General features: G+C 38.2%; 1 protein-coding gene across 3 annotated transcripts in view; it reads left to right on the forward strand.

The window, feature by feature from the left end:
- Nucleotides 1-23,530, forward strand: part of LOC123752999 (syntenin-1) — a 36,382-nt gene that overhangs the window by 10,285 nt on the left and 2,567 nt on the right. For all 3 annotated transcript variants that reach the window (XM_045735008.2, XM_045735010.2, XM_045735009.2), the window contains exons 4-8: nucleotides 71-184; nucleotides 4,636-4,758; nucleotides 19,492-19,600; nucleotides 21,954-22,080; nucleotides 22,797-22,938. In XM_045735008.2, coding sequence (XP_045590964.1) covers nucleotides 71-184; nucleotides 4,636-4,758; nucleotides 19,492-19,600; nucleotides 21,954-22,080; nucleotides 22,797-22,938 — 615 coding nt within the window. The remainder of the gene's footprint in view (nucleotides 1-70; nucleotides 185-4,635; nucleotides 4,759-19,491; nucleotides 19,601-21,953; nucleotides 22,081-22,796; nucleotides 22,939-23,530) is intronic.

A 23,530-nucleotide genomic window follows, 5' to 3' on the forward strand; every position in this document is an offset into this window, starting at 1 on the left:
GTTATTACAAATTTTAATAAATTCTGTATTTTAATGTTTAGTGCTGCTATTAAATATTTTTTATTTCCAGGCTGGGTTAGCCCAAATATATCCTGCTCTTAATGACTACATGGGACTGGAATTTACAGCTGATGTAATTGCTGCCAACATGCCTGAGTACCTGCCTGTTGCTCATACACAGCCTGTGAGTTTTTTTTCAAAATTCTGCAAATCGTGTATGTTTGGGGGGCTAAATATAATGTTAAGAATCAGGCGTGCCTTTCACCATAAAATAAACGAATTATGGTGTAGAAAACATTTCTTTCAAATTGCTTTTCATTTAATACTAGTACTTGTTCATCAAGACTTCGGTTAGTGGTAATTCTGGTTGTTTGGCAACGTTAATGTTGGTCAGGCCAATTCAGTTGCCACTTCATAGTATTCAGTAATAATGGCATAAATTAGATCATAATATCAGTAGTGATGAAATAAGATAAAACCAAAAATAGTGTATGCAAGTGAAAATTATGGGACCCGAGTCTTATTCAATCTGCAATAATAATTTCAGATTTTTGTTTGATATGTAGCCTTTTAAAACATAAGGATGGTTATTAGAAATAAAGTAATTTTTATGGAGGGAGCCTCGGTGGCTCCCTGAAGCTACTACACAGATAGTGCCAGTATTGCTGGCTTTGTCTTTGGGCTTTACGGGACTCAATTCCCTGGCGCCTTCCTCCGCCCTCACTCGACGTGTTCATGGATGCCTTGGCCCTCGGTGGCTATATGACCAGCACTCGCCAGTCTAGCCAGGGTTGTTGACCTCATTACCTTCGTCAGGCACACAGTTCGGCTCAGTTGCTTGCGGCTGCACGGCAGGCACTGCGTAGAGTTTGGATACCTCTGGGCTCGGTGATTTGGCTCCTTTCGGACTGTTACCCCGTGGTTCATTGTCTCAACCTGGGGTTCTCTTCTGTCCCTGTCTCCCTGGAGCTGGTCTTAGAGTTGTCATCTGAGTCTTCAGAGTTTGCATTTTTTGCACCCAGGCATTTTTCTGCGGCTGCTCCTCTTTCAGAGGGTCAGGCTGGTGATATACTTCGTTAGTTCGATCTTCTCCACTCTCTGCATCTGGAGTTTCTGATGTGTATCCATCAGAAATGGATACTTTATGGAGCAGCCCATCCTCGCATTCAAATATCCAAGCTTGTTAATCCAGCTGCCAATCCCCCTATTTATGAATGAAAAGCGGTTTACACACGACTCACAACTGATGATGTCCGAACACTTCCGGAACAAGTGCTTTACTCACGACCTCTGTTCGAGCCACAGTTCTATAAATGCTTCACCCACGTACTTCAAATACAAATAATCGCCAACATAACCTAAACACCTAACCTACACCTAACTAGGCATATAATTTTTATGTATGATAATTTATATATGAGAACAAACAAATTTTTAATATTGTTAAAATTGATGAATGCATGTGGGGAGGACAGCCGCTGCTTTAAACAGCCTTGTGTGAGGATGGATTGTATGGTGATCAGGTGGCTGGTTTAGCCACCACACTGTGCAGAGCGCCTTGAGGCGTTAGATCTGGGGTGTGCGAAGTGCCTCGGCGTGCTGGTAGGTACTGTATAGCATAGAATTCAAAACTCCCGTGGCTACATGGGGTTCACACCAGCTTCCTCAGGGCTCTAGTAAACAGATGCCATTTTTTTAAATCGTGGGCAACATTCCCGGGTGTGAGTCTCGGTACGGAGTGAGCAACCCAAGCTGGCACGCGCAGTATGAGCCAACAGCACTCCTGTTCAACTTGTGACCACAGTATTGCCTAAAAATGTCAGAGTATATATATATAACTGGTATTATTTAGCCATGATAGTATTACAGAAGAGCCTGACTGTGATAGACTGTGCACAATGTTCAGATATTTCTGAAAACAATGCTGTTCAAGATGTTCACAGCACTAGCCACAGCACACTGCCATTGTTGGTCCATCTAAGAATCTTGAAAGAACTTCTCACGTTCCTTCACAAAATAGTGCTCCATCGCTCAGCGCCCATAATTTGCTCAACTTCTCAGCTCCATCACGGCTAATGTATGTCAAATAATTTTTTTTTTTTAACTTCCCGTGATCAGAGACTGCATTTTAACAATATAAGAAGAGAAAATAATTTTTTGCAAAGAATTTATTTTCGGTGCACAGCGGAAATGTCATATATTAAGGCCGCGCAGCACACTGGTTAATGGTGTCCCACCTGCAGTCTTCTTCCCAGGGACAGTGAGGTCTCTTGGTGTTCCTTCTACTATTTTTTCTCTCTTTGGTGTTTAATTTCAGAGTGGGTTGTTCCATCCTTGGTTGTTTCTTGATCTGCATCTTGTGCTGAATACTGTCGCCTCTTATTGTGCTGTGTTAGTGGAGCCATTCAAGGTTACTTTCGGAGTAAATACCTCTTTGGCCCCCAGCTTTCTTGTGCATTGTTGTACCTTCGGCCTGCTCATGCACCATCTGAGCTTTCCTGGTTCCTTGACTGGGTTCTTTCTTTTCTTTCCTCACCTTAGTTTCTGGTGACCCATTTAATAGGGGATTATTTTTTTAAGGATTTTTTTTTCTCTGGGCTACAGTTGTGATCTTCATACTCTTATTCATTGCCAGGTGTTTTGTAGCTTTGGCCCTGGTGGGCACTTTGTTCATTTGCAGCAGGCTCCTTTTCTGGCAAAGAATGAGTCTGCTGGCTTCTGGAGGGGTCCTTTGGTTTGTTGATTCAGGGTTGGTTTGGTGGCTTTACGTTGCGACCTTCGTGCCACCGGTTTTGCTTTGTAGACTCTTTATTGGTTGCTCTGGTTTCCTGTTCCAGGGCCCATCTTTCTCAGGTTATTTGCAGTGTTATTGAATCTAGCCAACCTGTGGTCTATCCATGATACACAAGTATGCTGCTATGACGGCTGTTTTTGTTAAAACGTTTTGGTTTGATATTTGTGTGCCGGGGTTTTGGTGGTCGAACAGGGTCTTGGTGGCCAAGTATCTGGTAAATGTTCCCAATCCTCAGTGGATTTGGGTGGTGTGTTGCAGACAATGGTCTCTTCCTAGTTATGATACCTGCTGATGTTGCCTCCTTCCTGGTGAATGCCTTTTTTTTTTTTTTTTTTTTTTTTTTTTTTTTTTTTTAATACCTTTTCTGTGGGTACAAAGCTTAAGTTAGCCACAAGGGGCTCCTCCCTGATAAAACAAGCATTGAATGTAATGCAATGCCAATTTCTGGGTGAGCCCCGGTGGCTCCCTTCCACCCCCTTTCCACCCCTAGGGGGTTGTCAGTGGTTTCCATCATCATAACTGGTGGTGGCCTGACCTGCCTGCCTCCCCCCCCCCCCCCAGTGAGGGGGAGGTAGGTGGGGCAAACTAGCTTGCGCTAGTTTCACACATTTTCGATAGTTTCTTTACATTGTTGGGAAGAGTTCTTTTGGTGGTTTTGAAGCTGAGGTCTCGTTTCTAACCAAGCAGTAGTTTTCGTTTCGCTGACTTTGTGTGCTTTTCCTTAGTGGTGGCAGACATGAATAACTTTACATAAAAGGTTTTCATAGTGCTACTACTCCCTGCACCTCTCTTGAGGGGGACAGGTTCTGGCTCGTGGTACTCGGCAGGCCAATATGAACTCTGTGACTGATGGCACCTAGTTGTATGGCACTGTATCAATGTAGTAGCTTCAGGGAGCTGCCGGAGCTTGCCCAGAAATGGGCGAGCCCCGAATGTTTCATTACATTCAATGAATTCAGTGCTGGTTTATTTTATTTTAAACACAATTCAGTACTGCAAAGTCATTTCTTTATACAGTACTGTAATTGAAGACAAAAAATTCAAATTTTTCATAATTATTTTTAACCAGCAAAGATGTTAATTTTGTTTAATATTGTGGGTTTCATTTGTAAAGACAGCTGATGTGTGCATTGTGTGAAAATTTCAGGGTTAAAAATTAACAGAAGTTGAGGAAAAACCTAAAAGTGAAATTTAAATCGTATTTTAAATTTCCTGCCAAGCACAAGTCATAAATTCTTGACAATATCCCTTTTAATTATACAATTGTATATAATGTACTTTCCAGTGTTTTTTTTCCAATGTAATGATTTTTGTTTTCATAGAAAAAACAAACAAATTATTAGTTAACAGCTTGCCATTATTGCCAGGCTTTTGTGTAGTCAACAGGGAATTACAAAATAAAATGCTGTACTTTGTTACCTAATTTCTTTCAAATAAACTTCAAAATGTAGCTAATAATCTAGGCTTTCTAATGACAATAAAAAATATTGAGGAAAATATAGAAAATATCAACTTGGAGCCCCTTAATTGTACTATAAATCTAAAAAGACAGTGTAAATTCATTAACATTTTCCCATTTATCACTTTCAAGAGGTGGGGAGGCTTCAATCCAGAGGAAGTAAAGTACAGTACAATGTATTAAAAGGGGATTAGACAGGGGATTGTTGAATTCATGTAAAGGAGGGTTAGGCATGTATGTGAGAGCTTTTGGTGGGTATAGAAACTTCCTCGCATTGGATCTTGCAGTTTCCCATGCTCTTAGTGTATAAATTGTATCATTGTGTTGTATATGTATTGTTTACCCCACTTATGGAAATTTAACATTAGGTTTTGATTTATAGAATGCAGTGAGTGTGGCTCCTCCAACTGGTTTGTCACCTGTGCTGCCAGCTGGAATTGTGGCACCACTCTCTGGGTCGTCAGTTGGCCTCCACCGTGCTCAGGTTACTAACAGCATCAGGGAGGTAAGCTAACTTCGTGTTTAGTGCCTTCTGAGTATTTGGAAATAACTTGCCTGTCATATATTTCACTCTGAACAGCTATCATGATATTGTGAGCAGACTTCACCTTTAGTGGTTGTGTGGGGAAGGGTATAATTTATTTGTAGGAATATTTTTTGGTCCTTATTCTTTTAACTTCTTTTTATAGCATACATACTCCCTATGTGCTTTGGTGTCTTGTTCCCTGATTCCGTAAGGTAATTTTTAATAACTGTACATTGCTTAAAATGTAGATACGACATAGCTAGTGCATGGCCAAATTATTTAAACGGCATGATTATATTATTGGCATACATTAAATACTATTTATTACAGGGACTTGCTAAAAATTCTGAGTTCTTGTTGAAAAATATTTGACAATTTGTTTAATATTTGTACGAATATAAGCAGGCTACAATTCTAAGCTGCAGAGTGAGTTTTGGACATCCACTAATTCACGATTAATGTTTGGACTTTGATTCAAGCCACATTCATTTATCCCTCTTAACCCTTCCACTATGCATAACATATATAAATGAAATGATTTTGGCCTAACTTACTGCACTGCACATATGCATATATGATTTAGAGTACTGCGTAACATTTAAACGTGTTGTGGCTCACATCAGCTTTCTCAGTCCTTCAGTAAAATGCCAAGTTGAAAAAAATCCTGGACACCATTCCTGGGTGTGAAGGCCTCGGTACTGAGTGAGCAACCAAGGTTTGCACACACAGCATGAGCTAACAGCACTGTTAAGCTTGTGACCACAACATCACTTACAAATGACAACATATGTAAGCAACTGCTATTTTTTGATAGTATCATAGATCCTGATGGAAATAAAGACTGTACAGTGTTCAGATATACTGTAAGTGAACACAATGATGATTATGATGTTCAGTATGACGCAGATAAGCTATTGCTCTTGAAATGACCTCATGCTCCTTTAAAAAATAACCTTGTCCAGAAATGACTCATTCAGTATTTAATGACTGGGATGCTGATGATAATGGCAACATTGATTATAATAACACCAAAAATAGTGTTGTATTAAAGTCAAATAATATTGACTCAATTTAGTCACACAATTTGAGCAATCTGATGTTCCACACATTATATAAATTTCTAAGACACTACTGGATAACATTACTGCAAAAACAGAGAAGAAACTAATCGGGAACATTGATATAAATACAGTATATCAAATATATATTAGTGGCAACTCCTGCCCGATTGCTGGCCAGGGACGACCACCCTGGGGTGATTGCTCGATGAGCACACATTAATCATCATGTAATAACGAGACTTTCAGGCTTCTCCATGGCCAAAGTAAGTCGCATACAATATTTTTGCTATTTTTCCCGTGATCAGGGAATAAATTTTGACAATATTAGAAGGATTTTTTTATTCTCCAATTTTTATTATTATTATTACCCGGTATATGCACACCTGGGTGTTGCATGGTATTAACAGTGGTGCAGTGAATAATGTACCAAGTAGGCAATGGAGTTGTCATATACAATACAGGTATATTGTTAGGTAGAAAAAAAAATGTATCGTGTATTGAAATTTCAAATGTTCATTGTGGCTTGTTCCAATAACAAACCAAGGATTATAATAAAATAACTGCCTATAACTATTTCTTTTTTAATCTAAAATTCAGTAACATTACAAATTTTAATGTTGTGCTAGTACTGAAATTATTTATTTGCCTAAATTCACAATATTTGTAGGTGATGAAAATAAGAAAATATTTATGTTCATGATATTAGTAAAGGATTTGTTTCATCTCGCATTAGTACAGTTACAATATTAGTTTTTTAAATGAATATATATTTGTAAGTCAATTTGCTAGTTTTTTTCCAATATGAAGTTTTATTCTAAAATTTAACTTGTAAAACATTAGGACGCGGCTAGCCTCTAATCTCCTCCCTGGCATGAATATTTAAATTGTTAAAAACTCATGCAAATTTAAAAAAAAAAATGGGCAAATATAGAAAAAGTACATTTATTCCTATTAACTACCGCACTGCGGTGAAATTAACTTGACTAATTTAATTATGCTGTAAAATAAAACGGATATTTAATTACTCCAGTGAAATAAAAAAAATTAATAAAAAAATTTATTCTATAAATTTTGTTCTAATACAATATTGTTAAAATGCATTCCTAGATCACAGGAAATTAAAAACAAAACAAAAAAAACACACATTTTGGCCATGGAGCAGGAGGGTTGAGCAATTTATGCACCGAGTGAAGCAGTACTCGGCGGCACTTGCCTCGGGTACCCTGTTGGACATGAGTTGCTGTGAATATAATACTGTATTAAATAATTATATCAATGTCCCAATGTTTATTCCTCTAGTTTTTTGTTGTAATATTATTTTTACATTTTTAACTGTAGTATAAATATATAACTACATTTTTATGCACCATTATGAACCACTAAGCATTTCCTTTGAGTGTAATAACCTTCTAATCAGTTATCAGAGTTCAGCTTAGTCCTGCATTATTTACATGAAGTTGTAACAGCACGCATTGAATATATTGTATTTTCTTCGTATTGTAAATGTTTTTACCGTGGTTTTTAAAATGCATTGGGGTGTCAATGCTGCTATTTGTATCACAAGAACGTGTAGAATACTGGATCTCACAGATACAGTATTTGTCACATACTAATGAATTCAAATATTCTTTGAACAAAAAACATGGCTTTTTGCTATTATACTAAATACATGCATCATTTATATCTATCAACATTGTTATGTACCATAACAAACCCATAGGCAGTTCTGGTGGGTGTGGTGATGAAATCAACACAGCATAGTTACATGATATGAGCAAATGATGCCATCAGATGTCACCTGATGTAAGAAAATGCTTGCAATATAGTGTGCACATTGCTAAGACTAGCCACAGAACTGCTATTATCATATTGCTATCACTAAACCCTGAACATGAATTAATTTCCATATGGTTATATCGTAAAGGGACAAAGGTTATTTCAACGATGCATAGATCCACAAAACAATTGCCGGGTGCTGTGACTGTCTGCCTCACGCTGTGAACATCATAACCAGCATTGTGTTCGATATCAGAATGTTGTACATGGTTTTAATCACAATCAAGATCATCCAGGACACTAGAATCACAAAATAATTGCAATTATTTATTTTGTTCATTATTAATAAGTGGTGTTGTGGCTCCTAGCTACACAGGAATGCTGTGAGCTCTTGCTGCATGCTCCAGTGTTGGTCGCTCTCTAAGTACTGAGGCTCTCGGTCAGGAGGAATGCAGACAATTTTTTTCAAGATGGCGTCTGTTTATTGGAGCCCTGAGGCACAAAATGTGAGCCCAGTGTATCCACGGGAGTTGAATCGTTCCCTATACCTAAAACACTTTAAGGTGCTATGCACAGTACAGGGGTTAAAATAATAATAACCATTTTGTACTTATTGAGAAGTCTGGTACAGCCAAACATATGATAAGAAACCCATGGTTGGTAAGGGGATTTTTATTAAATATAAAAAGTTTTTTATAAACTTAGTTTTTTTCCATGTACTCTCTAAACAATTTTAACTTGCATGAATGAACTATTGGGTGAAGCCAACTCATTACATGGGGGATTTTGTTTAATCTCTCATGCCCCTGGCAGTCCTCAGGACATATTTTCTTGTTGGGAGATCATGCACTGTGTGGTTACTTTAATAAGGAGAGTAGTGTAATGAAATGACTACATACATAATAACCCTCGAGCACATTTAGGTAAGGGCAAATTCAGTATCACTAACCTTCCTTTGAACATTATATAAAAACCCCAAAAAAGCATAGTATTTGTTTTGACTCGCATAATGTAGAGCAATCACTGGCAAATAATTTGGTGCCAAAATCTGACCATAATGTTGATAATTCAGATACAGTAGTGACCTCTAAAAGCCAAGTTCTAATGGCAGATTTGAATTCTGGGAGCTTCCAACACTTAGACGGCGTGCAACCTTTGGGGTAGAGCCGGGTACTGCCAGTTACTTTGTCTAGTTACATACATACTATCTATGATCCGTAATCCAAATCATATGAGCCCCATGCATATTTGAGTTTAATGAATTTCTTATCAAGAATGTCCAAAAATTAATATATTCAGTCTTCTTGTTCCACAACCTGGTTACTCTTGTTATTTACTGACACGTGCATGATTCATTAGGCTTGTCACGATCGGGTTGCTGGAATTGGATTATCGTGCTCTTACATTATGATCATTATTGAACCCAGATTGATGTCGATTTGACCGAGTTGATTTGTGGTGATTGAAATCATGATTAAAATTTTTGTAGTGGGAGACATTGATGGGTAGTGGGAGAGCCCATGTATTGAATTTTCATTAATTTAGTATTCTATCGAAAACCACACTAACAAAATTTAGTATTATTTTGCTTGAAGAAAGGTGCTGCTTATATTCGTGCAAATATGGTAAAATATATAATTTTACACAAGTACATAATGGCAAGTTTTGAACTTGCATTTCTTGGTTGCAGACTAACTTCAATACAACTAAATTAGTTGGAATTGTTCCTGTTGTCATTACCTTACACAATCACAGATCAGACCGGATGTATTCAGTTTGTCACTTAATAATAATAAGGTAGTTTGATGTAGAGCTTTACCATTTAAATTATGTTCTTGAGCATTGTTGGGTATAGACGATGTTTCTTCAAGCTACAGTATATTTGGGTCAGTGGTGCCTACCTTTAGTCTTCAAATATTATGGCTTTATCAGTACTTGTTTGCCTTGTTTTTGACCTTGACTGAAAGGGAAGGGAACTATCAGGAGAATGCCCCAAGCCATTAAGACTATATAGCAGGATCATGATAAGGATTTGGGGTGGGATGGTGGGAAAGAAATGGTGCCCAACCACTTGGACGGTTGGGGATTGAACGCCGACCTGCATGAAGTGAGACTGTTGCTCTACCGTCCAGCCCAAGTGGTTGGACATCTAAAAGTGGATGGATAGAAAGATATTAGGGTGCACAAGTTGCTGGGAAGTGAAATGGAGAAGTCTTATGGTGTTGTGGAAACCTAGAAGTCTGAATGGTTGAGATGCTTGGTAAGTGTTACAGAGGACAAGTGATGAACAAATGGTTGGGAGAAATGCATTAGTAGAAATGTTTAGCAGGATGTCACTATTTGAAGTTCCAGGTAGCGATATCATATGGCTTTATTAAAATTGGTTTATTTTTCTCCATTTGGGGTGTCTATTGGATATCTGGAGAATACAGAGATTTATTGGTTTGAAATTTTGTATGGAAGTAAAAGGGGGAAGTTTGAGCAATATTTAGAAGAAATAATAAAAAAAAAATAACGGCATAAATTTCTATGCATCCACTAACGCTGAAGGAAAATGCCAGTAGTTGTGGTGCATATATTACACATGGAAGTTTTATACTAGCACCAGTTAAGTGATTTTATATTATATTTATAAGAATATAAGAATTAAAACATTTAATGAGTCTCTTGAAGCTAGACCATGTAGTATGTAAATTTTTGTAATAACTTCATTTTCAAGTTATAATTTATGGATTATCTAGAGTGAGAGAACTGATGTTAGCCTCTGATTGGTGCCTCAGAACTAAATTTGTACAATTACCATAAACTTTGTATCTATTTTATTTGTTTAACATTGAGCATACTGGTCAGATTGTGACCAGTATACGATCTTTTTATAAAAAGAATTGTGGTGCAAGGTATTAATCCTATTCTACACTGGTCTCCATCACTACACATTCGATGTCTGATCTGCCTTCCCCCTCTCTCTCTCTCTTTCTCTCCCTCTCTCTCTCTCCCTCATTGCTGCCTCTCTCCTCTCCCTTGCTGCTGTCTCCTCTCCCATTGCCTCGCTTACACCAGAAGCATGTGTTGGAAATGGACTTAAAAGTTCCCAAAGAAGAGAGGAATTGCAGATGAGGAGTTACAATAATGTGGCAGAAATATGTTGACCAAACCACACACTAGAAAGTGAAGGGACGACGACGTTTCGGTCCCTCCTGGACCATTCTAAAGTCGATTGTGTTGACTTGGAATCTCAGGGTTCGTGCAGGAATAATATTGGCAATAAAAGGGAATCCACTGGAAAATAATAGTGGAAGCTACATCAATCCATCTTCAAGTTACAAGTCCAGATGCGACAGCATTCAAATGTCACAGTAAGATAAGCATTGTTAGGCAAGCACCACAGTTTTCTGCACTGCCTCCATCACTACGTTGTTCAGTCTGTACTCATACCTCCGCCCAGTTTGTCCCGATATTTGCCGGCTTGTGGATACCTTTCTTGATTGTGCTCATAATGTCAAAGCATAACTTGCTGGAAGTTGCTTTGTGCGAGCTTCATTCAGTACAGAATTATTCTCAAATGTTAAAACTTGATGCACTCATTAAGTTATGCCCAAAATGCTGCCCATACCCGCAGCATATCCAGATATATCTGGATATCTGGTATCCAGATAACCACTGACTAACACAGTAATATGATTCTCAGTATTTTTTTTTAAATAATAATAATAATAATGATAGATATAGTCACACGAAGTGAAATGTCATCAAATAAAGGTCTTTTACTTATTGAGTTTAAATTGTTGATAGTTTGCTTGATATTTTGTACCATCAAGGAAAAAGGGATGTTTAAATTACAGTGGTACCTCGGAATGCGAGTGTCCCTGTATGCGAGTTTTTCGGAAGACGAGCAGGATTTACTCCAAAAATATGTCTCGGAAGGCGAGGGTTACCTCGGGACGCGAGTTTGTTGATACGTGTACAGGCCGACTGGCGCGTGGTGGCATGGCGATCGCGCCTCAGTTTACCAGTATCTCGTGTCCAGTGACTATCCCACCTGAATTCTTCACAAGGATTTACAGTTTTTTATCGGTTTTTTGACCATTTGAGCATAAAAGTTGTCATTATATATCTTGCCATGGGTCTCAAGAAAGCCATTGGTAAGGTTCAACCTAAGAAAATAGCTGTGAGTAGAGGCAGTAGAGGATGTCCCTTCTTGATTAAGAAAATGTGTGAAGTATGGGAAGAACTGCAAAGTTTTGTTGAAAAAACTCGCCCAGATAAAGCTGTAGCAGGCCATTGCATTGACCTTTTAAATGATAATGTGATGTCTTACTACAGACAAGTGTTAAAATGTAGGGAAAAACAAGTGTCATTAGATAAAATCTTAGTAAAACAAGCAAGTCCTAGTGGTATGCAGGCAAAATGTGCCAGTGTGCATACCAGTGAAGTCCTCACTGCCTGATGTGATAATGGAAGGGGACTCCCCTTCCAAACAGTAACTCCTCTCTTCCTCCCACCTCCTCACCATCTTCCATACGCCTACAGCATTCAACAGCAAGGTAAGTAATAACTTGAACATTGTTTTGTATGTTTATTTAGATGAATTAGGTATAAAAATTTAGTTTGATGTGGGGTTTTTGGGGTAGTCAGGAACGGATTAATTCATTTCCCTTTATTTCTTATGGGGAAATTAGCTTCGGAATGCGAGTTTTCGGAATACGAGGCGTCTCCAGGAACCAATTAAACTCTTAAACTGAGGTATGCCTGTATATGGAGAATAATTGGAGATGTATATTAAAATGGCTTTTTGAGAGATGAGAGTAAATGGTTTTTGTGAACAATATGGGTTGTAACATTTTTAAGGTACCTCTTTCTGATTGATGTACTTTGTGCCTTGTGTAGCTGCTCCACACTGTTTATGGTAGAAGAGATTTTGGTGATGAGTAGAAAGTTTTTCTTTTCTTGTTTCCTAAAGACCCACTTTTAAGCCACTTGGCAGAAAGAGAAGAGATGCAGAATGTTTGGCCGATACATTTCTTTGTCGACTTGCAATATGCAGTACTGTTCGTTGAAAGTGGGACCATTCATATAACTTTGCTTATTGCTTTGCCATGATTTAAACCTGTAGTGTTACCTGTTGCTCACACAGTGCTCTAAATTCTGCACATTTTTTTTTTTTTTTGTAGAGTTGCTATTTTTCCATACATTGTAATTAGAATTATCATCAGTTGCTCATGAATCACATATTTCCTGATCATTAATTATTCATGAAAAACAAATTTACCGACTTTTATTGAATGTTGACCAGTTTCATCTTAGTAGTAGTACAGTATTTCCAACCCTGCCATCTGTGTGCACTAGCACAAAACATGTCCATTTACCTTATTGTCCAGTTATGGGTGGCTTTTATTGAAAACTTTAAAGGCATCATTATTACTATGATGTGCATGTGCTGTGGAGTCACCTGGTAAAAAGTCAAAATTATTGCTGTCCAAATTAGTTTTTGTTCAGACTGGCTGAGAGTTTAATGGCACTATTGAGTGTTGTATAATTAAAATTTTGTGAAGTACTTCATAAAATTATTTTTTTTTTTTTGTACGAAATATGTGGATATGAGTTTCTTGTTTTACAATCTATTGAAGCCTATTAAGTTGTGCCATAGGTCTGTCTAAAAGATTTGCAGATGTGTATTCGAAGACCAGCAGATGGGCTTCAAATCTGCTGTGATTTGAATGGTCTTCATTCAGGGTATTTTGAATTTATATATTTGTAGTGTTGAGAGTGAGAAATTATCAAATGCTCTTTTATAATTACTGAAATTTACATATTGAAAATAAGTAAATATATAAAATATATTACAGGGTACATCTATTTTATATATACAGTATATATCTACTGTGTATTTATATATAAAATATACATATTTTTTAAATTATTATAAACCTCTTCATATTGTAGATTTGCATATGTGCTATATGAAGATGCATTCTTTAAAATTATTTGCTATTATTGACTCAAGTTGTTTCGGCACACAGATTCATGTTGCTGCATGACATAATGGCAGAAATAATTCTGAAACCCAAAAGGTTACTTTTGGATTTCTGGAATAGCAAACAATAACCAGAATAGCCAAAAAACCCAATAGTCACTTTTGTGTTTCATAATTTTTATTCATTAGCATAACACCATTTTCCTCCTGTGGGAGGTGGGGAGGATGCACCCTATAGAAAATAGAGGAAAAATAATATGAAAGTGTAGATAGACAAAAAATATCATGGGAAGGTGGGTTTCCAGCCTCGCCTCTTCCATTTCCTATAATGGAGATGTGAAACAGATGTGGGAGTGGGGTTACTAAAGTATGAAGAGGCATCTGTGTGTGTGTGTGTGTGTGTAATTACCTAAGTGTAATTACCTAAGTGTAGTTACAGGATGAGAGCTACGCTCGTGGTGCCCCGTCTTCCCAGCACTCTTTGTCATATAACGCTTTGAAACTACTGACGGTCTTGGCCTCCACCACCTTCTCACTTAACTTGTTAAAAAAATTACCGTTTTGTTTAAAACACAATATGTTCATTGAAATTCGACGAAGACAATGTTTAAACGCCTCATGACACAGTAGAAATGAACAAAATCCACAAGGGCCGTGACGAGGATTCGAACCTGCGTCCGAGAGCATCCCAGACGCTGTCTTAATCGACTGAGCTACGACATGGTCAGTGTGTGTGTGTGTGTGTGTGTGTGTGTGTGTGTGTGTGTGTGTGTGTGTGTGTGTGTGTGTGTGAGAGATATGGGGTGTTGTGTGTAAAGGGCTTGTTTCCCCCTAAGGTAAAGCAGGTTTTGGTCCATTATTCCCAGTTCACTATGTAATAGTGGGCAAAACAGGGGGGGGTAGCAATAAAGCACTCTGCAGTATTGCCAAGTGTATAGTGCAGTAATTATTTAAATGTGGAATATATAAATGAAATGTGATTGTGTGTGAAATTTCTATGGCTGCGAATGTAGTATTTGTGATGAGTATGTGAGGTGCAGTGATATTTATGTAATAAAGCAAAGCACAACAGTTAAATAGTGAATGCAAGTAAAGAACTTGAATAAGGAGAGAAGCTTAAAGAAAGTTAGTTTCATTAGGTTAGTAAGAATTAAAACCTTCATTGGAATTACTGAAATAGCAAAAAAAAAAAATGAATACAATTTGCAATATGAAACCAGACATATCAAGTTTATAAATAGTAAGGTAGTTCAATGGGCTAGCCAGTATTTGTGTTTCGTATATTTGTTTACTGTACTTAAATATTGTACAATGTTCAAGTACATTAGTAACTTCCTACTACTGTACTTTAAAAAAAGCTTCTCCATATATAATCGATTTTCTCTAGTGACCCGGGCTGGGGAGGAGAACAGCAGCTTGTCACTGATGCTGGCTGTGTATAGGGTGCCATTATGATGTTGACCAGGAATTGGGGAGGCAGTTGCATTCCACATTGATCCTGGCTAGGGAGCAGCAGTGTGCCACTGTGACCCTGGCTAGTGGAGGGGGGGGGGATGCAGCAGTGTGCCATTGTGACCCTGGCTAGTGGTGGGGGGGGGGGCAACAGTAAACTACTGGGACCCTACATGTTAACTACCTGTTAATGATTCAGAGGATCAATATCGCTGCAGCTCGGTCTCTGACCAGGCTACCTGGTTGGTTGATGGGGTTCTGGGAGTTGTTCTTCTCCCCAAGCCCGGCCCGAGGCCAGGCTTGACTTGTGAGAGTTTGGTCCACTAGGCTGTTGCTTGGAGCGGCCCACAGGGCCACATACCCACCACAGTCCGGTTAGTCCGGCACTCCTTGGAGGAATAAATCTAGTTTCCTCTTGAAGATGTCCACGGTCGTTCCGGCAATATTTCTTATGCATGCTGGGAGGGTGTTGAACAACCGTGGACCTCTGATGTTTATACAGTGTTCTCTGATTGTGCCTATGGCACCTCGGCTCTTCACTGGTTCTATTCTGCATTTTCTTCCATATCGTTCACTCCAGTACGTTGTTATTTTACTGTGTAGATTTGGTACTTGGCCCTCCAGTATCTTCCAGGTGTATATTATTTGATATCTCTGTCTCCTTTCTAGTGAGTACATTTGGAGAGCTTTGAGACGATCCCAATAATTTAGGTGCTTTATCGCGTCTATGTGTGCCGTATATGTTCTCTGTATTCCCTCTATTTCAGCAATCTCTCCTGCTCTGAAGGGGGAAGTGAGTACTGAGCAGTACTCAAGACGGGACAACACAAGTGACTTGAAGAGTACAACCATTGTGATGGGATCCCTGGATTTGAAAGTTCTCGTAATCCATCCTATCATTTTTCTGGCTGTTGCAATATTTGCTTGGTTATGCTCCCTAAACGTTAGGTCGTCAGACATCATTATTCCCAAATCCTTTACATGCTGTTGGATGTGGCTGCTTGCAGCCTGATGTACGAGTCAACGCTTGGTTGATCAGGTATCTTGTGAATGTGCCTGTTAAGTTCTCTTTTGAATACTGCGAGAGGTTGCCCAGTTATGCCCCATATGTATAGTGGAAATGTTGGAAAGTCTTGGCCTTTGATGTTGACCGAGTTTTCTTTCAACATGCCTAATGCACCTATGCTTTTCAGTGGGGCTGTTCTGCACATCCTGCCATGCCTTCTGGTCTTATGTGGTGTTATTTCTGTGTGTAGATTTGGAAATCTCGGTCTTAGATATCTCAGTCCCTATAGTATTTTCCAAGTATAAATTATTATTGTATTCCTCCATCTGCACTCTGGGAATACAGATTTAAGATTGTTAGGCAATAACAATAATTGACATTTTATTGAGTGTTCGTTTTTTTTCTCTCTCTCCAGGTCAGCAATTTATCCAGCTTTGAATGGGGCTGTTAGTATGCAATAATATTCCACTCTAGAGAACACTCTTAAAAAGTATCATTGGTGTGACATCTCTTGTTTGGGAGGTTCGTTATCCAATCTGTCATTTTTCTTGCAGTTGTGACAACAATTTTGTTGTTCTTTAAAAGTACGGATTTCTGACATAATTACCCCTAAATCTTTTACGTTGATTTTTCTTTCAATAGTGTGGTTTGACTGTGTTTTATATGTGGTTTCTGGTTTGATATTTTTTTCCCATAGTGTAGTAATTGGAACTTATCCTCATTAAACACCATGTTATTTTCTGTGGTCCATTGAGAGATTGTATTAACATCAGATTTAAAGTTTGCTGTGTCCTCTATATTGTCCGGTATGTTGTCTGGGTCTGCAGTTCGAGTCTCCTAGGGCCCAGTTGAATGGAAGATTTTACCTTCTTGACTATTGCACTCTGGGTTCTGTTCATTAGGAAGTTAAAGATCTATCTTCCTACTTCGCTAGTAATTCCTTTGTGCGCATTTTGTGTGCAATAACACCATCTTATGTTGAGGCTATCTTGAGATGATTTTGGGGCTTAGCGTCCCTGCGGCCCGGTCCTCGACCATTCTTTTTTGTTACAATCCCCCCCCCCCCCCAGGAAGCAGCCCGTAGCAGCAGTCTAACTCCCAGGTACCTACTTACTGCTAGGTGAACAGGATCAGCAGGTGAAAGAAACCTTTTGCCCATTTGTCTCCACCTGCACCGGGAATCGAACCCGGAACCTCAGGACTACGAATCCGAAGTGCTGTCCACTCAGCTGTCGGGCGCCCCACCATGGTCGCATTTGTTGTAAGCTTTTGCGAAATCTCTGTATATTACACCAGCGTTTTGTCTTTCATGGCATCTAAGGCTATGTGGTTTCATATACAGTACACTATATGTATATTTTATAGTGGTCTAGCATTTGTGAGACAGGAGTGCTCTGTTTTTAATCAATATTACCCAGGGTTATGTAGACATTGTGATTCCATGTGTTTTGTGATCTTATTTCTTAGCGCTCTTTCAAAGTTTTATGTGAGGGGCAATGTTATTGGTCTATAATTTTTTGCATTAACTTTACTACCTCCTTTTGTAAAGTGGCATGATCATTGCCTTCTTAATGAACGCTTTCCTTGAGCCGGCAGGCCACCTGCATCGCACTGCAAGGTAGTCTGGTCGGGCGTTGCCGGTAAGCACACAACCCAATGTTAAACTCTTTCACTCGCAATGTTTGTACCTATTAATAAGAATAAGAATAAATTAATGGATGACGGCGTTGACTTCATGCCCGGAACTGTGTGTGTGTTGTTTTGATGACTGCAATAAATGTCATCAGGACGTCAGTATTAGGTGTGACAGGGATAACACAAGTATTTAAGCTGCCTCTAAAAGATGTTTTGGGACTATGACATTGTGTTTTTGCAATTTTTGATTGATAGAGAATTCCAGGAGTTTGGGCCTGGTGCAGAGTGCATGGGTATGCTGTCTATGGCTACTTCAAAGACGAGTAGGGTTAGGGATAACATCTGATAAATTGTTAAATGGCGGTATCACATTCATAAAAAAATTGTTTTTAATCATTGATATGCAATATGTTCAGGGGCTTACTGAAAACAAAATCATACTATAACCTCAGTATTTCACTCATTTCTTTGTCATCTGTGAAGATTCCATCACTCTTTTGAAAGAGCCCAGTGCAGGATGATGCCCAGTGTATGTTTTTGTTCTAGACTTTGCATAGGAGAAAAAATATTTTGGATTCCTCTCTATTTTGCTAATGGCCTTTTGTTCTTATTGTCTCTTCTGGGTTTTGTATGGTTCTTAAAACTTTAGCTCAATTTTCTTTTTCTCTACTAGCCTTCTTTGTTGTTCTTGGGATAAAGTGGAGCATTTAAGATAAGTGACCTGCACATATCTCTAGTGCTGCTGTGCCCATTTTCTCAAGGCACTGGTTTAAGTTTACATTATCTAGCTGTCTTTCCCAGCATATTTCTGCAGGAGCTTGGTTTATTTGTTACTAGTTAATCATTTGTTATTGCAATTGAATTTGCTGAATTCCCTTCCTCTTGAATTTGAGACTGGCTGCACAGGTCTATTGTCCATGCACATCTGAACTTCAGTTAGGTTATGATCTGAGTAACATGTATTTGTAATCATTATGTCTGTAATCAGTTCATTATGTTTGAAAAAATAAGATCTAGGGTATTTTCTTTCCTAGTTGTTTCTACTACTAGCTGGTTTAAGGCAAATCTGTCACACATCTGCAAAAGGTCATCTGTGTGACTGTTCACTTAAAATGCTTCCTGGGATTCTCTGGTATAATTATATTTGCCTCATTTTTGCATTTTAGGTGCCTCAAGTTGATGCCACCAAGCAAAATGTTTGTGGTAGAGTTTGAGAGGTTTTTTGAAGCAGTGCTCTATTTTTGTGAATTGGTCTATAGACTGTTGAGGATTTACATCTGGTGATTTATATACAAGGACAATTGCCACATTCAGAATTTCTATTTTAAGTATCATCACTTCCACCATATTTGTGGTGTTTAGCAGCTCTGTGCAGATGTCTCTCTCTTTGGTGTACTGGCTGACCCCCAACCCAGTAGCCTGTTTTTTCTATCACATGTGAAAAGATTGAATTCTGGCATCCATATCTCACTATCATAATACAGTAGTCCTATTGTGAGGGTTTGTCATAGCTGCAAACATTGCATTTGCCTTATTTAAGAAACCATTTATAAAGTTGACATTATTTTGCATGTTTTGTTTAATTTTGTCGCAATAAATTCAGACCTGTTAAGTTTAACAATTGTTCAGTAGGGGTAGTTTTGCTATAGCGACACAGGTGGTGGCACTAGACTATGGAGGAAGCAGAGATGAAATGGCAAAAGTGTCTCATGGAAGCTTTTTAATGACTTGTTTTACATTTGCATTACTAAGTATTGCAGTGCAATCCAGGATTAACAACTGTAATGATGCAATTCATTTATCTTTAGGTAACACTTTGCAAAGATGGTGACGGGAAGGTTGGGATGCGTGTGAAGGCTATCAACAAGGGAGTGTTTGTGTGCCTTGTGAAGAAGAACTCCCCAGCTGCACTTGCTGGTAAGTGTTTAGAATTATTATTACCAACACCACCTTGTTTCCACTTTATGGGGTCAGGTGCCATCTCTGGAGAAGATAGGGAAGATGCACATGAATTGTGGTATATTAAAAAAAAAAAAAAAGTCGCCTATCCATTAATCACGTTCTGTACTCTGGGCAGCTGCCGGGGGTCTGCACTCTCTCACTTCAGCAAATAAACATCGGTACTCAACATAGCTATATAACTTACGTATAAGTTACGTATAATTTTTAACATATGTACTACAGTGCTGGTCTGTATTTAATACTTTGTTTTTGTTAGCCATATGTACATAGTTATTTAACACAATTGCTGCATTTTGTTCACCAGTAAGTGAACTAATGAACATTAAAGTCATCCAAGTTGAACATTTATGGCCTATCCTCCTGAACCAATGGGCAGCACCAGCCTGGAATCCACATCCTGTAAGGCCTGAAACAAACAAAAAAAAAAAAGTTCAAATTTGCAACACTATTAGTGCCAGGGCCAAGATGGCTGAGCAATGAGGATAGGTTAAGGAAGCTAGACTTCACAACCCTGTAGGAGAGAAGAAACAGGAGACATGGTCACAACAAGATATCGAGGGAATTGACAGGGTGGACAAGGACTGCCGCCTTAACCATCGCACTGTACACCTGGTTTTGGCAAAAACTTCATAGTGCAATTGTCAAGGACATATTTTTGTTGTTTTTATAAATGTTCAGGTAAAGTTAATGTCAAAATGTTTCAAAACTCAACCATTTTCATTTTAAAACAGTGATGAAAACATTAAAAACATTAAAATATAGTATAGCCTAATTAAAAAAAGAAATAGCAACTCTCGGAACGCCTTAGGGCGCTAACTTTCACTTGCTTCCCAAGTGAAATGATCAAAATAGTGATGAGCTGCGAGAGTTATGACAAGTGGTGTACAAGGAGTGTTGGGTCGGGCGTTTCACTTGTTTCTCTCGGTGGTAAAGATTCACATTTTATATTTGGCGGACAAGTCGACACATGGTTTTGGAGAAATTTTTTTAGGCTTCAAATGTGTACTTATACACCGGCATATATTGGTACCTTTATTTTACATATATTCATTAATGAGTTTGGGATGCTATAAATGTGAACTGTCCCATTTACTGTACAGGTATATCCAAATATCGTTCATGTATGGGGCCTGTTGGCCCATACATGGCATCTCCTATTTATATCCGTGATATAAATAGGAGCAAGTTGTATGGTTCTGTAATTATATACAAATGATTGGTTGACCTGGTATACTTCATTACAACCATTTAGTCCTGAAAACTGTGTGAACATAATTTGTATACATATGTAATTATAATGGAATTATATTCCATGACAATTACCTCATTGGTATAGTGATAGTGACAGTTGTGATAACTGCAATTGCATAATAAGCAATCATGAAACAATAGCACTGTGTTTTCATGGGTTAAGGTATACTCCAATTTGTCCTTTATAAAGCTAATACAGTATATCCATATTAGTATCAGTAGTGTAAAACCCAGACAATAATAGTCTAAATCAACTTGCGATGATAGCCACATTTCCCAGTGAATTGATGTGTGATAACTGCACTTTAAGGGTTCATTCCTAAGACGACTTGATCCACCTTACTCGGGTAGAAAGAATTTTGCAATGTAGAGCAGACTGAGAGTAGAAAATGTTTTGTGGTGTATTTTGGAGCCAAGTTTCCATCTAAGATTGAAGCAGTAAACATTCAATAAATTGGACACTAAATGAAGCCAATATATTTAAATGTTTATGGACTTGAATCAATGGGCCTGACAAATAAGTGGACAGCGCTTGGGATTCGTAGTCCTAAGGTTCTGGGTTCGATCCCCTGGTGGAGGCAGAAACAAATGGGCAGTTTCTTTTACCCTGATGCCTCTGTTCACCTAGCAGTAAGTAGGTACCTTGGAGTTACAGCTGCTACGGGCTGCTTCCTGGTAGTGTGTAAGAAAAAGAAGGCCTGGTTGAGGACCGTGCCGCGGGGACACTAAGCCCGGAAATCATCTCAAGATAACCTCAAGACAAGAGGGTCACCCAAGACGGTCTGTCCAGTTGGTAAAGCTCATACAGGTACTAGTACCTGTACAAACAAATTTTGTAACACCAAATTTGTAATTTTTGTAATGCAAATTTCTGGAGAAAAGTTTTAAAGTGACCTATCGGGCAAAAGGGAGTAACAATTAGTTTGAGGAAGACTACAGATTTGGAAGGAGTCTTGGCCAGTTGGCAATTGTTTGAAAAGTAAAATATGGGCTGCAATTTGAATGTAAAACTATTTTAAATTAGTTTATCCTATTAAATTGACATACCTACCAACAGGGCTTCGTTTTGGTGACCAGATCCTTCAAATCAACGGAGAAACAGTGGCTGGATACTCCATGGAAAAGGTCCATGATATACTTCGGAGATGTTCGGCTAATGGCATTTCCCTAGCCATCAGAGACAGGTAAGGGGCTTGTGCTCATCTCCCTTGTATGTTATCCTCTTGCATGTGTACTGAAGCACACATTATCAGTCCAATGGGTGCAGATGTTGGTGAAGGTCGTTTATGTTTGTAATGAGTTTGAGATTCTTGCCGCTTTGAGATTTTTTCTTGTCTAGAATAAATAAGCTTAGTTTTCTCACCTTTTTCTTAATGCTTAGTGTGCTCAATTCTAAAAATCTTTGAAAAATTTTGATAAGTATTTTTTCAAATAAATTAAAAATAAATATGGAGCATTTGGACAAATTTATAAAAAATCCATTTCCTTGCTTATATAAAATTTTATTATTAAAATTTATATAAATACCAGTTTCCTTACTCAAACCCAATTTTTAGGCCTTAATTTTATGCTTTTGTATCTTGTAGAATTAGATATCAATAAATACGGGTGACGAAATAAAAATAAAAATATTTTTTGTTTTTGTTTTAAGCATTATGCCTTGTATTGAAGAATTATTCTTGTTAATAACTATTAGGTAATAATTACCAGAGAAATATAAAATAATGTTAATGATAGGGTTTCATAAGCAGAACCCAGTTCTCAAATTTATTTGTGAAAACAGCAATTGACACGACCCATCGTTAAATTTAGCTTTAAATTTCTTTTGCTTGGATCATAGCTTAGGACAACTTTGTATTATGCATTTGATAAAAAAAATCATGTCAGATTTTGTTTTCAGGCCATTTGAGCGAACTGTCACACTACACAAGGACAGCACAGGCCACATTGGGTTCCAGTTTCGTGATGGTGAGGTGACTGCTTTAGTAAAGGATTCATCAGCTGCACGAAATGGACTTCTTATAGACCACAATCTTTTGGAAGTGAGTAGATGCAAAGGAAGTGCGACTTATTATATACATACATATAGACATTGTCTCGCTTTCCAACCAGCTTGGGGCCATTAGCAGTCATACAAGGTGACGTGTTCAAATACACTAATGTAACTTCTTGCCCTCTCACAAAATATTAATTTTGTGTTAAAAAATACATCACAATATAGGTTCGCTTTTATTCCTGGGGAGTGCAGCTGACAATTCCCTAGTGCACAAGATTGATAAAGATTAAGCCACCCAAGAGGTGGCACGGGCATGAATAGCCCATAAGTGCTAGGGCACAAGAAAAAGTAAATAGTTTTCCTTCTAATATTAAAATGTATTCCCTGATCACGCAACCTGTCCTCCTAATAGAATGTCTTATTTTAAAGTATAATCTACCTAAGACCAAATATTGTTGTGCTAGAAAATGTTAGTGTCTTGCTAAGGTGACACTGTCCTGTTTCCTATTACACCTGCTTGATGGTATTTTCTCCTGTATTCCTGCTGTTTTATCTGCTTATACATGGAGAAGAGGAGAGACACATGGAGAGAGAGAGGGAGACACAAGGAGAGGGAGGGAGGGGAGGGGGGAAGGAAG

The sequence above is a fragment of the Procambarus clarkii genome, chromosome 93 (genome assembly GCF_040958095.1).
Source record: "Procambarus clarkii isolate CNS0578487 chromosome 93, FALCON_Pclarkii_2.0, whole genome shotgun sequence".
Taxonomy (NCBI): domain Eukaryota; kingdom Metazoa; phylum Arthropoda; class Malacostraca; order Decapoda; family Cambaridae; genus Procambarus; species Procambarus clarkii.